We start from the raw sequence: 18,175 nt of genomic DNA on the forward strand, positions 1-18,175 counted from the left end.
CTAGTCTTTCGTGTAACGTTGTGAATATGTTGAACCAGTATATATTTATCCTATTGTGTCCTGGCGCTCTCCAGTTTGCCATTTTTCCTAAGGTTTTCTTTATGGTGTCCTTGCTGATGTCAGTCACTGTTCTTTCTTCGATTTGGTGTAACTCTTCTTTTATGTCTTTCAACCATTCGACATTTCTGTTGTAGTCCTGTCATTCTTTCCATATCTTACTCCAATAGAGTTTTGTTTCTGTCGGGTTTTTGTTTTTCCTCCGTTCATATTTTGGTAAAATTGGCTTTCACTGTTTTCAAATGTTCTGTTTTACTTGCACTGTTCAGATTTGTATCTATATCGTCTTAATCTCCCTTCCTTTGTTGCTATTTTTTGTTCAGATCTTCCTGTTTCTTGTTTATCCTCTCCCTGCTGGTTACATTTACATTTTTCATTTTCTCCACGTCGCTTTCTTCCCCTGTTTATCATTTTGGCTTCTTTTTTATGTTTGTTTATTTGGGTTTCTAGTCTTATTTCCCATCCAGGTTTTGTCGATACATCTTTCCCCGGCTGTTTTTTCTGATTCGAACTTCATACTTACCATCTTGGCTCCTGCGTAAATTAAATTGTTTAGGTCTTTGATTACATCTGTTATGATTTGTGGAAGGAGTTTGTTAACCTTTTCTGTTTCTGTTTTTAATTTCTCCTGTTCTTGATTCCTTAGAGATGGGAGCTTTAGTTTTTCTTAGTTTATAAACTGCATTATTTTTTCCTATTTCATCTGCTTCTTTCTCTGTTAGCTCTGTTTCATTGTTTTCGATTTCCACGTGTGTAGGGCCCAGTCTTTGCAGGTTCTCCGTCTGTGGTGTTTCTACTTGTGGGACTTCTACATATACAGTTCCAGGGTGGGCTGCTTCATGCTCAATTTCCTCATTTACTTTTCGTTGTATTTCTGTTAATTCCAGTTTTGTTCCGTTGTATGGTAATCACTGAACATGTTCCATTCGTATCTAAATTTAGGATTGCTTCTATAACCCTTATCCCTGAGTGGCTTCCGGGCCTTGATAAGTGGTGACCACCGTGTAAAAAATAGCACTCCATTACACGTCTATTCTCTTTCGTTGTCCATTTCTTCCTTCGGGTTTTTCCTGTTTTGATGATTATCTTGGCTGTGCTGTGTTTGGTTTGTATCATTTTTATCCCTGAAATTAGAGGTTATACCTACTTGTTCAGCGTCTGTGTTATTTGTGTTTCTGAAATGAGAAAATGAGCCAACATTCACAGGATGACGACCTCCCCTCCCCATGCTGGCTACTGAGGGGGCACCTGCCGATCATGACACCCAGACCTTTCTTCTGGGTCCCACCATTTGTATTATTATTATTATTATTATTATTATTATTATTATTATTATTATTATTATTATTATTATTATTATATGAAAACGAAACAAAACAAAATAAAAAAAAAACAACAAATATAGATTGGACAACCCGGTTTAAAGGCTTTATTCTAACTATATTACCTAAAATAACTCTCGATTTACAAACTGAGATTTATTTCTCATAAACAATCTTTTCCCGGTTTATCCCTGGCCTTTTTCGTTAGCGTCCATCTTGTTTTCAGTCTCTACCAGCCTTGATATATTGCAACACTGACCAGTGCACAACAGATACGGCTATGGTCACTGTAGCCCGAGGTAACAGTGGCGATGACCGGTCGGTTATGGTTAATGTCGGTTGGTCAAGGATAAAAATCGCTTTCCCAAAAACCGAGAAACTGAGACAGTATCGCGTCGTCGTCTTCCAGCGCCATTGGGGTTGAGCAATTTTAATCTCACTGTAAAAGGAAAGAAAAAGTAGATTTAAAAACAGAATAAAGAGATTTGAGATATGACATTATGTACATATGCAGTATAGGAACCGTGCTATCAGGGGAATCATTCGGGCAGTTTACGGAAAATGCCGGTATATACCGAAACGTTGTTTTTAATCATTAGTTTGTAAAATATATAAAAAAATAAATATTTATCTCGATTTGAATGAAAAAGAAACCATTAAAAAAATCAGAAAAAGAAAAAATATCGTATAAAAAATCAAAACTCGTTTTAGTTTGTTATCAGCAGGGCTGTGACAACAGCATATTCCTTCCATTGTTTTGTCTCTCGAATATATATCTGGCACAGTTAGACACAGTTAACCAACTGAGAACCACATCAGTCTATATAAAAACATATAAGATATCAACGGATACACACTCGAGAGACAAACAATGAAAAGAATATGCTGTTGTCACAGCCCTAGTTATCAGTTGTTTGTTATACAAAAATTAAACACTGATTCTAAAATCTAAGCTTACAACATTTTTTCTTGATTTGAATTTGAATTTTGAAAACATTTCTTAAAAATTGTCCAATAATTATTCGAGAATACCGTTTTCATTTTTCAATAAATTTTTCATTGAAATTATTTTCATTTTTCGATAAACTTTTCATTGAAATTGTTATCAACTTTCAATTAAGTTTTCATTGTAATTGTCTACATTTTTAATTAATATTTCATTGGAATTGTCTACATTTTTAATTAATATTTCATTGTAGTTGTCTACATTTTAATTGATATTTATTGTAATTGTTTACATTTTTAATTAATGTTTCATTGAAATTGTTTTCATTTTTCAATTAAAAATTGGAATTGTTATCATTTTTCAATTAAATTTTTCATTAAAATTGTTATCATTTTTCAATTAATTGTTCATTGAAATTGTTTTCATTTTTCAATTAACTTTTCATTAAAATGTTAACATTTTTCAATTAATTTTTTTATTGATTTAACTTCGACTAATGGAAGTGAATTAAAAATTCGCGATAAACAAGAAGACAAGAAACATTCATCCAGCACCCTCCAGCGTTTTACGTAAACTGCACGAACGATTCCAACGGTAATACTGTCCTTATAATATTACTAATTAGGTTTAGAAATTGTGAACATCGATTAAACATTTTTTCATACATTTTTATATAAAATAAAAATAAAAATAATAAATAACTTTATATGAATAATTAAATAGCAATAACTTTAATCGCAATTAATATGAATAAAAATTATGCATATTATATTTATATTTTTTGTTGTGATCTTGCTATTTTGGTCTTTATCCCTGTCTTTAGAATGGAAGCAATCCTAAATTCTGGTCCGTCTAACAAATTCACCTTTGCTTCCTTTTTGAGCGATATTATCAAAGATGTTACATCATCACGGACATTTTTACTAACATTAGCAGTAAATAGCTATATTTACTGTTTTCATATGGACACCTCCATAATCTTCACGAATCAAGGATGCCATACTCTTCAGGGAGGTCGGTCGCTTTCATTTTTTTTCGGTAAGAATTTGGTTGGTTGTTTTGCTTCATTTTTCAAACTTTCAGTAGTAGTAATAGTAGTAGTAGTAGTAGTAGTAGAAAAATAGCAACATCTGAGCAACAGTCCGCGGCCTGAATTTGAAGCCTCTTATGCTTTGTTATCAAATAGGATGCGGATAGAGAGCCCGGACCTCTAGTATCAAGGCCTGATGGCTGACACTGATTGGATTATGTCATAACGACTGGAATGTCATTTTCAGAAACTAGATGGTTTACACCATTGTCTGTCCCTTTCCACGTGGGGTATAAACATGTTGAGAGCCCTTTTTATTTTAGATGCTGACCTGCCAGTATGTGTCTTTACTTTGCTTCATATTTTTATATATGATTCATCATTTTCAACGACTTTTTATTAATCATTCAAAGCTGCCCTCTATAAATAAAGAGGGTGCCCCCGTCCGCAACCTGTTGGACGTGCTGGATGGCTTGATGAGAGAGAGAGAGAGAGAGAGAGAGAGAGAGAGAGAGAGAGAGAGAGAGAGAGAGAGAGAGAGAGAGAGTGTGTGTGTGTGTGTGTGTGTGTGTGAGAGAGAGAGAGAGAGAGAGAGAGAGAGAGAGCGCGAGAGAGAACACCGGTTAAAAAAAAAACTTTTTGGTAAAGGTTTACCACCAATGAAAGTATCATGTCAGAGTGTCTGACTAACCACTAAAACGAAGAGGATGATGTCTAGTAGGCATTCAAGTTCTTTCCTTATTATGTCAAATATCTTATAGCAAATAGATTTTGTGAAGATTTCGTTTTTGTCTATACTTCTTTTCACCATTAGGATTTTTCTGCATTTTTATCAGCCTTCATACCTAAAAATACATTATCCAGGTGGATGACGATAATCGATATCGGCTAAAAAATAGCTGGAAGGCTATATCAAAGAAAACAACAACAACAACAACAACAACAACAACAACAACAACAAAGCCAAGAAATATTGTCTAGTGTGAGACCCACGATGGCATGAAATATTAGAACTTTAAGTGAAAGCTTGTCCCCAACGCCACTGATGAAATGAGGATATTTTCTCCTGTTAGTCTACTTAAATGAGTTCGGCGTAAGGATATTGTTGTAGTTATCACCTTACGGATAACAATAATTCTTCTTACTATAAAGACTGGAAGAATATGCCTCTCAGCGCTATACACACTTGACAATCAAATTGACATGCAACCATTTTCTTTATTTGTAGCAATTGTCTTTCTTTTCAATATATTTTGTTTCCATTAAATAACGAATTGTGTCTTTCTCCCGGATACAAAATTTAAAAAAATATCCATTTATTGCATAAATATAAAATAGTTCGATTGTCTAAAGTAAATAAACAGAACTGAAAGAATCGTAAAATGCAAATATTAGTACACTTTTATCAAATACTAGCAGGCCGCCCGGCATTGCCTGGTCGTAAAATACGCATAAATATTATATTTTCATTAATGCAGAATTTTTATTCATTTTAAACAGAAATACCGTAGGTATTAAACGAACCTTAAATTTCTTTAAAAAATGAAGTAAAAACAAACAAAAAAAAAAAAAAAAAAAAAAAAAAACGGAGAGAAACTGAAACATGTGCATGCGAGTATTATGTTTTTTTTTTCTAAACAGGTCACTTTTTGTAAGAAAAAAATACTCGAACTGAGATCGGAACCAAAACCCAAAGACAGTGAGTCAAATACGATAACTATTAGGCCATCTTAACACGGTCTTTAAAAAGTGTTTTAAACCTACTTATTCTTAAGTAATCTGTCATGTGAACCATTCATGCATGCGCATTTGTGAAACAGTTTACAAACAGATAAACGCCTTCTCATTTCTTATTGTTTTTATATTATATATATATATATGTATATATATCTATGTATATAGAATTGATATGTAGTTTGCTTGAAGCATTGTGTGGATATGTATGTAATAGAGATTTAGAAGGCTATCACAATGCGAGGAATGAAATATAGTCGTTGTTGGCGAAAGGAGACGAAAACAAGTGGCGATTTACAAATCAATAAGTACATATATGTCTATATATATACATATATTTATTCAGTTGTATTGGATACAAATGTCTTACTTGTTATGTCTGCGACAATATCCATTATCATCTAGCATGCTTTGAATTGATCTGTCACGTGTACCATTTGAAAAAGGAAGTTTTTCCGAAATTAATAATGGATATTGTCGCAAACATTATAAGTAAGGCATTTGTATCCAATACAACTGAATAGATATATGTATGTATAGACATATATGTATGTAATTATTGATTTGTAAATCGCCACTTGTTTTCGTCTCCTTTCACCAACAACGACTATATTTCATTCCTCACATTGTGATAGCCTTCTAAACCTCTACTACTACTACTACTACTACTACTACTACTACTACACACACACACACACACACACACACACACACACACACACACACACATATATATATATATATAATGATGAAGGTCATATGTCATGGACCATGCTATAAAATGGATGATTTCCCTTTCTGATTTTACAATTAGTTCATACCCTTATAGTAATTACTCCTTTTCTATTTATACTTAACTTTTTACCGTTACTAATATTTATTAATAAACCTCAAGAAATTCATACCTTAGGTCGCAACTGACGGCGATCTATTGTAAGAGATATCAGCACAAGAAAAATAAGGTGTTATTCGTTTGCCCTAATTGACAGTTACCATTCATGCGTCAACAGTAAGTTCTGTAATTCCATTCTTAAGTCCTTTGCTTATTCTCTTTGTAGCGTCCTAGCAAAGACCCGCTACAATCCATAAGATCACCGATTAAACCAAAATATTTTGCTTTTCTAACTTATTTAAATGAGTTTTGCTTATATTATGCGTATATTGGCTTGGCTAAAAAAGTACTTCGTTTTATTTTTTATACAGATTTATAAAATGCGAATAAAAAACGATTTTTAGTAGACCGGAAACATAGCTTGAAAACAACAATATACAAAACAAAAAACAACAAAACAAAAAACAAAATCGAATGAACGTTTTAACAAACTCAATATTATAAAGAACATGGCGGCATGCTTACATAATGTATCGTGGGCGGCATCCTCGGCTACTGAATAGCGTGTTTGATAACCGAAATCTGGACTGTATCCCGTTCTTGATGAGATCGGCAAACCATATGCAGAGCTGCCAGTAACCCGTCGTCTGTAAAATAAAAAATACTTATTAAGATCTAGCAGTGAAACTCGGCGTTGCCCGGGATAGTAGTAACTAATTTAATTTCATCAATAATAATTGATTTCGCAATATTATCAATAATCTTAAATTTATTTTCGTTATAAGTAATACTACTTGTTATATATCAACTATTTATCTAATATCGGGTTATTTAGATTGTAGTTATGGGTAAAACGAAAGTATTATAACATAATTTGTTTAGTAATGATCAACATTAAGGTATTTTCGTATCTGGCCATTTAAATTTGAAATTTGAAATTATTATTTGAAATTATTAATCCTTGTACTGTATGATTAACAATACTTTATCGACAGGCATTTTAAAATTGCATTAGAGTTTTATCAGGTTTGGAGATCTGAATAAAAAACATGTCGATTATAGCTGCTAAATCTAAGATGGCGGTTTAATAATCTTACACCGTTGTTTTAGATGTATTTTGAGGAAGATTTTCTCTGATTGTCATCTTTAAAGTTAATCTTTGTGTTTACCTTTCTCCCTTATTTGTTTTGAAATAGTGTGCTTGTATTTTATAAATGATCGTCTTTATAGAGCATTATATAAAATTGAAGCTTATAATTTTGTTACAAAAAAAAAAAAAAAAAAAATTAGGCGTTCGCAGAAATAAAACAAATAGTTGAAAATTATTTTTGTGGCTCAGTTCTTTTCTTTGATTATTGCGATGCATGCAATCTATATATATATATATATATATATATATATATATATATATATATATATATGTGTGTGTGTGTGTATTTATATATGTATATATATATGTATGTATGTATCTGTTTATACAAACATTATTGGCACTATTGATATTATAATTAAGCTCTGCTTGTTCTTGAGCACTGTTTAATAAACACCGAAGTTTCAGTGAATTTACATCTAGAAAATAACACAAAGATAAAGATAGAACTGAACGTTCTAGACATCGTTTAAAAAATATATATAATGAGAATGAAAGAAAGACAGAATATGAGTGTGCATGTGTGTGTGTGTGTGTGTGTGTGTGTGTGTGTGTGTGTGTGTGTGTGGTTGTGTGTGTGTGTAGCAATGGTTCATTATTCCTTATAAAAGCCAGTTTAGGTAGCGATATCGAGAGGATTTTATGTGGGCTGCGAATACTGTTATTTTTAATATTTAGCTAGGGTTTAATTGTAGATTGAAATATGCTCATGCTAAATTGTCCTGACAAACCTCTGTACAGAGAGAGAGAGAGAGAGAGAGAGAGAGAGAGAGAGAGAGAGAGAGAGAGAGAGAGAGAGAGAGAGAGTTAGACAGTCGTGGACAGTGTCTAGTAGGCATTCAATCATGCGTGTGTGCGTGTGTGTGTGTGTGCGTAAATTGCACATGGCGGCTTGAATTACCTACCTCGTCATGCCTGGTATTAAATAGCGTATAAAATGAGGAACCACGTTCTTATTGGCAATCTGCAGTGGCATCAAATGTTCTTCGAGGGATTGCTGTTCTTCGTTTGGTCTACAAGCAAATACAATCAACAGTTTTCACATTTTCATATCCATGTAAAATAACGTCTCAATCAGGAAAGTTTAAAAACGAAAATTAGAAAGAACAGTCTCAAATAAGAAAGTTTTTAAATGAAAAAAAAAAGTACTTCCATGAACTGAGCTGCTTTTCATGAACTTCCTATCTGTGGAACATTGGAGTGCTTTCCTGATAACTGCAACATAGTCGTTTACAAGGTCAATGTTAAAAGATACTTCTTCAAGCGACTTCTTCAATAATCCAATGTTATTCTTTTCACCCATTGTTTTGTAGAACTATCAGGGTTACCCGACGTTGCCCAGGGTTATAAAAACAATGATTAGATATTGAATAGTGTATGTAACATCTTTATATTAAAAAATCTATTTCCCCTCTTTCTATTGCTGTTTCTTTATCGTTTGCAATAAAATTAATCTTTACAATTCTCGATCCCGGACAGCGCGAATTCCTAAATACCCCTCATCATGTCAACTTGTTTAAAATAGACATTTGTGGAGGATATTTACAGGTGCTGCACCCGTGGGTCGCTGGGTAGAACTGTCAACGCGATGGTTCTAGGTTCAATCCTCGGCTGAGAGAGATGCTAGTTTAGCCGCACTGATGAGTTGTGATGCAACGAAACAGTATGTATGTATGTGAATATATATATATATATATATATACATAAGTGATAGGGCGATTCCATGTATGTATGTGAATATATATATATATATATATATATATATATATATATATATATATATATATATATATATATATACATAAGTGATAGGGCGATTCCAAAATTTTTTCCAATTCCGATACAATTACCGATTCTATTCTAAATTCCCGATTCCGATACAAGTACCGATTACGCTTCCGATTCTTTTTAAATTTCTGAACATTAAATTAGGGATTTGGCACTTTTTAAAAATGTTCAAATAACTGCTAACCTCCCGCTCCCTTCCATGTAATGTCCGTATATATTTTGCAAAATGTACAAAGTACATTTGGAATGTGCGAGGAAGGGAGGGGCGTATATTACAAGAGTAGATATTCTAAAAAATTTCCTCAAATGTTTTCCTTGTAATTGATTAAAAATTGTGAGACAAGATTAGAAAAAAAAAACATTTGTATTTGTCGTTTATGTTATTTGAAATTTTCATAAATGATTAAAAAATAAAACCGATGATTGGTATGCAAAGTAAGAAAACAATGTAGGAACAGAATAGTTAACAACGTCCGTCCCATGTCAAGAATGAGTTTCGATATAAAAAAATACTATTTAGAAAAGCATTCTTAACACTAGGAGGGATTTTTGTTAAATACTCTGGACTTTCTCTCTTTGAAAAAAAAATATTAATATGTTTTCTCACAATTATGCACATTTATTCGATTATGTAATCGATTTCCGTTACTGTAGAAGAAAAACAAATTACAGATAATAATAATAATAATAATAATAATAATAATAATAATAATAATAATAATAATAATAATAATAATAATAATAATAATAATAGCTCAACACCCGAGAAGATTTATACAGGAAACAAACGTGCCAGATTGCATGACAAAAGGAAGAACTACACTGATACAGAAGAACACAGAGAAAGGAACTATAGGCCTATCACGTGCGTATCCACTGTGTGGAAAATACTAACAGCAAAACTAAAGTAACAAATCTACCACTCCCTGGATAATCGAGGACTTCTTCCCGAGGAACAGAAACGATGCCAAAATTGAAAAAAAGAAAATATGATCTGCTATATATAGATCAAAAGATTCTGGAATAGGTAAAAAGAAGGAGAACGAATTTAGCCCCGGCATTGATCGATTACAAAAAAAAAGCGTACGACAGGATCCTCCAAGCATGGATAATAGAATGCTTAAAAATGTATAAAATACCAAGCAGGATCATCAACGTGATTTAAAATGCAATGAAAACATGGAGACTAGAACCAGCAGCTGATGGACAACACATAACAGAAATTAACATACAAAAAGGCATCTTTCAAGGAGATTCACTATCGCCATTACTGTTCATCATAGGTAATAATGCCCCTGAACAATATACTGAGAAAGTGCCAAGTCGGATACAAGTTCTCTAACATGGAGGAATAACTGAACCACCTGATGTACATAGACGATCTGAAACTTTTTGCAAGGACCGAAAATGAACAAGAGACCATAATAAACACCACCAGGATCTTCAGCCCGCATATCGAAATGGAAATTAGTATAGAAATGCGCGCACTGCTAGTTGTAAGAAAGGGAAAACTGGAGACGAGAGAAAGCATTGGACTACCAAATCAAAAGAAGATAAAAGCACTAGAGGAACATGACGCCTATAACTATTTGGGAGTTCTGGAAGCAGACACCATCAAAGCCACAGAAATGAAAGAGAGAATCGGAAAGGAATACATCAGGAGAACAAGAAAACTTCTGTAAACTAAATTATATAGCATAAATCTAATAAAAGTTATAAATACATGGACAGTATCACTAGCCAGATAGTCTGGACCGTTCATCGGGTGGACTAAATAAGAAATGAAATAGCTAGATCAAAAGACCAGGAAACTCATGACCATGGACAACACCAAAAGGACGATGTTGACCGACTCTACGTAAAAAGGAAAAATGGTGGAAGAGGACTGGTTTTCGTAGAAGACTGAGTGAATAACACAAAGAAAAAGAACTAAGAAATACAGAAATGTATAGCTAAATTGAGAAAGAAGCCATAGCAATTATCTACAGAAATTTCACAAAATGCTCTATGACCATCATTTTACTTTGATCACACGCCGCAAGCTTTTAATAAGTACGTTTGTCTCCAGGAAAGGAATTTCAGTTTCTACAGCAAACCGCTTACAAAGATGAACAAGTATATTTTTAGATTCTGATTTTTCTATAAAGTACCAACCAGGCAGCAAAATTGTCTAGGCAGATGCATTATCCAAACTCATCTTTTCTTCTGAAAAAGTAGTGGAAGACACAGTCATCGCTTGCTATATCCGTGGAACCTGAAGTTGTCTCTGCATTGTTTCCACAGTGAGATCGCTACCTGTCATTCCAGAGATGATCCAGGAGGCCACAGCCGCATACCCATTATTACAGAAAGTTCGACATTTTTATCTCACAAGCTGACCAAAAACATGCACTTACCAGCAACCCCAACCATTTTTTCAGAAATCATCCTTATCTGAGTTCAATGGAACACTTCTCTTTGGAGAACGTCTTGGTGTCCCATTCAAACTCCATCAGGAAATAAACCGGATAAAAACCTTGGCACGTGGCTGTGTGTATTGTCAAAACATGGACAAGCAGTTATATGAACTTGTAAAAAGTTGTTCCAAATGGAAACTGGTTGCGAAGTTTCCCCGGAAAACAACATTGCATGCACGGCCTACACCAGAAACCCCTTGGTCACGACTGCGCATGGATTTTTCAGGACCAATTAATAGACAACAATACTTAATATTGGTTGATGCTTACAGTAAGTGCCAGAAGTCTTCCAGATAAACCATGCTACAATAAATGGAACCGTAAAGAAACTAAAAGAAATTTGCAGTAGCTTGGGCGTTCCTGAAATCATAGTTTCTGATAATGGTACTATTTACTTCAGCAGAATTTTCAAACTTCTGTAAACAAAACAGTATTAAGCATCTCAGACCTTCACCTTTCCACCCATATCCAAATGGCCCAGCCGAACGCTTTGTCAACACATTTAAAAGAGCACTCTTGGAGTTATAAGGGGAAGGAACTACTCGAGAGATCATAGAAATATTTCTAAGTAGCTACAGAGCTACCCCAAATCCAAAATGGAAATTCCCCTTCTTAAGCACTGATGAACAGAAAATACGTTAACCAATGTATAATCTTCCCTAGAGAAACAGAACAATGAAAAACCAATTTAATCGCGATCATGGAGCAAGGTGATGCAAATTCGTACCATGACAATCTGTATCGAAAAAAGACTACCGCAATGGTAAAGAAAAATTGACACAAGGTCACATATGGTCGTTCTGGCAATGTAATCTATGATGTGGATGTACAATCATCTATTTGGGTCAGACATACAAATCCACTTCGTCACATATCTTCCAAAGAGACAATTAAATAACACAATCATTCCATTAAATATTTTACATTTGAATTACATCAAAGTGTTCAAACAACATGTAGTAAATAAAGCAAGTCTGAGAAGAAAGGTCCAACCCGAAGAACGCAACAAAGGAGCAAACCAACTTCAATTCTACAAATAGATCCACATCAAGTATCCTACAAGCATCATATTTCACAGGGGAGGTGTTATAACGATAAAAAGGGAAATAACTCTAAAAAAAAAGTAAGAGTCATCGTCCCTTATAGATCTTTAAAAAGACTCGAGAGTTCCAGAGAGGAGAACGAGAAATACCACACAGCGGCATTTGCCGGGAATTCAATATCGTCTGTAAATAATTTAAGGTTTCTGCCGTGAATAAATCATGTTTAAATATACAATGAGCTTGCCTACTTGTTCCAATAATCTTGGCATCCCAATTTCTCCGGAACACAACACTATTGTCCTGCATACAGTTGACTATCTCATTAACTTCCATTGTCGAACGACATTTGTGCCTTGGTAAGTAATGACTCATTGAAAATTAAGATAAAACTGTAATAAACAGAAGGAAGAAAGCAAGAACGCACCTGAAATTGAAAGAAATTAAGGAAAACAAAAACTGAACACTTACAACCATTCTGCTGGCCAATTTTCCTCCGGGGAAGCATCCGTCTTGAATGGTACCAACAGTAGAAGAATACCGAAAAGAGACAGCAAAGAGGACATTCTTTTTTGTGAAAATAAGGCTATAAAAGATAATAAAAGAATCAATATTAGTGTCACGTCTGGTCAAGTGAGTGAATATTTTTATTACGTATGGACTCTCGATTGGACAAAATCTCTAATCAGAAATTTCTTTCGACCAATCACAGTGCAAAGAATATTCAGCGCCGAGATCTTGCGTATATTATCCACTCAAATAGTCTAGTTTTTCAAACCACCTGCATTTGTTTCCCCGACCGCAAAAAATTAAATGTAATGTGAAAAAATATCTTGCTGATCAATTTCAGCCAGGGTTGCCTGCTATAAATCGTTCACAGTTGTTCCTTATGCTTTGGTATAACTGGATTCCCCTGAAATAATTTGGCCTCGCAGGAAGATAATAGAAAATGTCGACTTTATGAAGATAATATTGAAACGTAAGAATTAAGGACGTATTTTCAATATTTTTGTAATCAAACTATTTTTTTTTATTGATTTGGTGTCTATGTTGTACGAGTTCAAAAATATCATAACAAAAGAAAAACTTCCAGGAACAGTTAATCATAATAATTTCTGAAAAGAAGAAATATTAAAGGTGATAGCTTATTTTGCAGATAAGAAAATTCGAGGTAATAAAAAAGTGCAGTACCAAGGCTGCTGCAAAGAAGGTGGGCTCTCTCTACCGTGCTAGAAAATTACTCATACCAGATAGTATCTTATATCTTTACAAAGCCACAAATCACCCATGCATGGAGTATTGCTGCTACATATTGAATTGTGCATCTATCACTGATCTCTCCCACTTAGACAGGGTCCAAAAAGCGTCTCAAATCTAATAGGTCCCGCACTATCGATGAAGCTCAAACCTCTGTCCTATCGCTGCAATGTTGCACCCATGTGACTGTTTTACAAGTACTTCAATGGAATGTGCTCTGAATGACTCATACACTTGTTCCCTCTCGGCGTACATACTCCCGAGTAACCCAATAAGCAGCAAAATTCCACCTCTTCACTGTTCACTACATGCCGGAAAATCTTCTACTCTAATAGTTTTTTTCTTGCAGAGTGCTAGACTTTGAAATTCCCTCCTGCTTCCTGCCTTCTCGACTGTACTAACATGCAGAAGTTGAGATCTAATGTAAACAGACATCTAACTGTTCAACTCCTTACAATTCTATGTAAGACACGATCCAAAATAATAGCTCCTTACGTCCAAACGATAATATTCGTTGTTTGGGTGAAAAAGAGTAAAAAAAGAAAAATCATAAAAGAAACCACAGACAAAACAAAGAAAACTGTGAAACAAACGTAATTTATTTTTTAAAACATTATAAGCATTTAGCTTTGGATTGTTTCGAAGAATATTAATTACTGAAATGAATTGACTGAAAAGTCTCCTGTTATAAAAAGAATTACATTTTATGGCAATATCGCGTATTTACTTATCCAAATAAGTTCAGATTTAAAAAGTCATCGGAAGTAAACGGTGTTAATTAATTTGAAGACCTTCCCGAGTTACGTCCCTTTACTGAATCTGAAAACCCCGCTAATATTACGTGTGTGTAATTACGTGTGTGTAATTACGTGGTTAATTTGATGACCTCCTCGAAAATGAAGGACAAATATAAATAAGAACATCTGTAAACTGATTTTCTCAAAAATAAATTTCTTTATTTACATATTTTTTGAAAATATCTTTGCTTACAGAAACATTTGTACGGAAATAATGAATACTAGCAGGGCCCGTGTAAATTCCACGAAATGAGAAATATATTGGATCAACAAATATGTTTCGATAAAGGTGATATTTTTCTGGATAGCAATATATATATATATATATATATATATATATATATATATATATATTTGGACAGAAAAACCAGTAACACGCAGCAAATATAAGTGTATTTATATTTCTATGAAAATAGTGTCCATTGTATTTTAAATAGTGAACTGACCCAAATAGGATAAATTAATAAATACTGATAAATACTGAGAAAGTAATATTGTACTACATTGTTTAATAAAAATAACAACATTGCATTGTAAAATGCGTGTGAGACTTGCGGCGTATCTTTCGACGTCTCTCCAGATAGCTCTAACAGTCAGTATTTATAGCTAAACCAGCCAATCATATTCTTGTAATAAGGAAGAACCCAGATGTACTCATATTCAATACATCATCCCCCTGTAACATAGTGCGGATGCGCGTATGTAAATGCATGCGAGGTGACGTCACTGATGGGGATAAAGGACTATAAAAAGAGAAAAAGAACGATTATGAGAGAAACAAGATAACGTTCGAGATCTCGTGAGAGACGTAGAGAACGTTCTAGATCACGTCTGTACCGATGAGGAATTAGATGTTGCTAGAAGGAACAAGCGGGTTGGAGTTATTTCCTATTCTTTGTCTCGGTCACTAATGCGACTGAGACCGCACACAACGTGTGTTGGTCTGTGGACAACGTTTAACACCTCCTGAGCTAATTTTTTTCCGTGAAATTTAGCTTTAATATTTTTCCTTTTTAGGATTCGGATATAGTCGATATGCAATCGATTAAGTCTTTTTTCACATTCTTGCATTGGTAACGTTTGGCATATTGGTAACTTTGGCCTTGGGTTTGGGGATACCTCCATTGGTGAATGTTGATTTATAGAAACATGAATTTCAAATGCGTCATACAGGAGTTCCATTGGAGTCTCTTTAGTTTAGTGACCTCTATAGTTTGTATCGCCTGATTCTAAAGTCTTTTGCGTTGAATTTTCCTTTCCTTTTATGTCATATATAAACTGCCCAATTCTTTTGGCTATTCCTCCTTTTTCCGAATAGATTATCTACATCTAATGTTCTTAAAAAACACTTTATCATCCGGCTATTTACCGAACTAAACAACACTTTAATAAACACAGATCGTATTTTCTTACAAACATTAATTCTGCGATAAATCTGACGTCGTATTCGAGTCTGGTGTTTTTTTTTGTTGTTTTTTTACAAGGCGGTCACCACTTATCAAGGCCTTGAAGCCACTCAAGGATAAGGATTATTGCATGTACAGTATGTTAGTGTGGAGATTTAATAAAAGTGTCTACTTAAGGGGGCGGTTCATCAGGAATTTGTTTATGTTGGACTTGAAGACATCCAGGTTGTAGTCAGGTGGGAAACAGCCAAATGGAAGAGAGTTCCACAGGCATGCAGTTAAAAGAAAGCAGTTTTGTTCATGGAATCTACGTTTTGATTTAGGCACAGATAAAGAGTGGGGGAAATTTTTGACAGTGGTTTCAGCTAGACGGGTGTTTTTCGTAAAAGATTGGCGAGGGGGGACCAGAGATTGGAGTTCAGACGAGCACCTGCCATGGAAATAACGATAAAACTAAGATAGGCTCGCAACGTCTCTTCTGTGGGAGAGAGGTTACAGGGAAGAAAAAGTGGTATCCCCCACTAAGCCACGAAGTCTATTTTGTACTCTGTCAAGGCAGGATAGGCTGTTTTTAGCAGCCTCTGCTCAGATATGGCAGCAGTATTCCATCCTTTGATATACTTGACTTTTATATGATAGAGAATTTCATCAGCAGTTAGATATCTTCTGGAGCGGTAGAAGGATCCCACCATCTTTCTAGCGACCTTGGTAACAAACTTGATGTACGTGTTCCATTTCAGATCAGGAGTAAAGGTCAAGCCCAGAAGCTTGTCAAACATGGGGCTTCTCCCAGACGAGAGCCATCCATCCCAATTGATGCCAGATGGGGGTCAGAGCGTTGATGATGTAAGGATAGGAGTTTGGTTTTAGATGCATTAAAAGTAACCAGTCTTCCCCCACTGAACCACGCGCTCGAGATCAGAGGAGAGAGAATCAGAGAGAACTTTGTCATTTACAGCCTTTGATATTTTGCCGTAGATGGTCGTGTCATCAGCATAGATGCCAACGAATGATTTAAGTATGTGTTTAGGGAGATCATTGATGTAGATCAGGAAGAGAGTTGGGCCTAGGATGGACTCCTGAGGAACTCCAGCATTAATACTGCAGGCCTCTGATTTTTGTCCATCGACCACTACTCTTATGAGCCTATCAGAGAGAAATGATTTAATGATAGAGAAAACATTTCCAGCTATACCGTAGCTGGAAATCTTGTGAAGTAGACCTTTATGTCATACCTTGTCGAAGGCCTTTGATATGTCAAGAGAAATTGCCCTAGAAAGGAAGCCTTTGTCAAGAGATTCACTAATCCTATGAGAAATAACCGTCAGCACATCTGCGGTAGATCTTGCAGAACGGAAACCATATTGTGTGTCACTAAGAAGGTTGTTTCTGCTGAGGTGGTTGACTACTTCTCTATTTAATATGGGTTCCAGAAGCTTACTCATGACACACAGGAGACTTATTGGTCTGTACTAGAGGGAGATGACTTATCATCTGAGTTCTTAAATACAGGGCATACTGATGAGGTTTTCCAGGGTGTTGGAAAGCACTTCTCCTTAAGGCAACGCTTAAACAGTTTCGTAAGTATGGGAGCAAGTTCTGGTTGAAGCTTTTGTAACACTATAATTGGGATGCCGTTAGGGCCAGTTGCTTTACTGGAATCAAGGTCCTTGATTATCTTGGCGACCTCATGCACAGATATTTGTATGTTGCCTTCTGTAAACCACCAAAAATTTCTGAATAATTCTTCCATTTGTGTTCATGCTTCAATTTTTCTCCAAGGCTCGTTTAAATGTGTCCACAAATTTTTCCACCTATCCATTCGATCTTGGATGATATGATAGCGTTGTCATGATCAATGGACAATGGTTTACGGAATTCTTTATATTCTCTTTTTGTAAACTGGGTTCCATTGTCACTAAATAAAGTTTTCGAGAGTCCAAAACAATTAAAGAAATAATTAAGTTTGTTTATAGCATTTTTTGCAATCGGATGTCTGCACTTAGAATTTCTGGCTACATAGTGAAACTGTCCACAATGATTTAGTAATACGATCCATTTAACATTTGGCATCGTCCACACTGTTTCTGTAGGGAAAAGCGTGGCTTACTTGACTAGCACGTGTGCATTGGTCAAAGGGTCGGTCGTGGAACGAAATAAAGAAAGGAAAAACTAACGGCAAGACAGTTTGTTTTATGGTGAATAATCACGTGACTGTGAATATTTATGCAAATGAGACTAGTCTATAAAAGCGGACACAAAGCGAGTTGAGAGAAGGTGTGTTACTTACGCAGACCTGTGGGAGTCAGCTGGAAAGACCGTTGCGTTTGAAAATCGGAAGATTTGACAACAGTGTCAAG

General features: G+C 34.8%; 1 protein-coding gene across 1 annotated transcript in view; it reads right to left on the reverse strand.

Moving 5' to 3' along the window:
- Window positions 1-1,459: 1,459 nt before the first annotated feature.
- LOC145292920 (uncharacterized) overlaps window positions 1,460-18,175 on the reverse strand; it is a 92,628-nt gene continuing 75,912 nt past the window's right edge. The window contains exons 2-5 of the mRNA XM_080139084.1: window positions 12,827-12,941; window positions 7,977-8,084; window positions 6,447-6,568; window positions 1,460-1,818 (exon numbers count right to left, since the gene is read on the reverse strand). Of these exons, the coding sequence (XP_079995210.1) occupies window positions 1,709-1,818; window positions 6,447-6,568; window positions 7,977-8,084; window positions 12,827-12,921 (435 nt within the window). The 5' untranslated portion in view covers window positions 12,922-12,941 and the 3' untranslated portion in view covers window positions 1,460-1,708. The remainder of the gene's footprint in view (window positions 1,819-6,446; window positions 6,569-7,976; window positions 8,085-12,826; window positions 12,942-18,175) is intronic.

This window comes from Euprymna scolopes, chromosome 14 (genome assembly GCF_053919585.1).
Source record: "Euprymna scolopes isolate OS-2025 chromosome 14, ASM5391958v1, whole genome shotgun sequence".
Lineage (NCBI taxonomy): Eukaryota > Metazoa > Mollusca > Cephalopoda > Sepiida > Sepiolidae > Euprymna > Euprymna scolopes.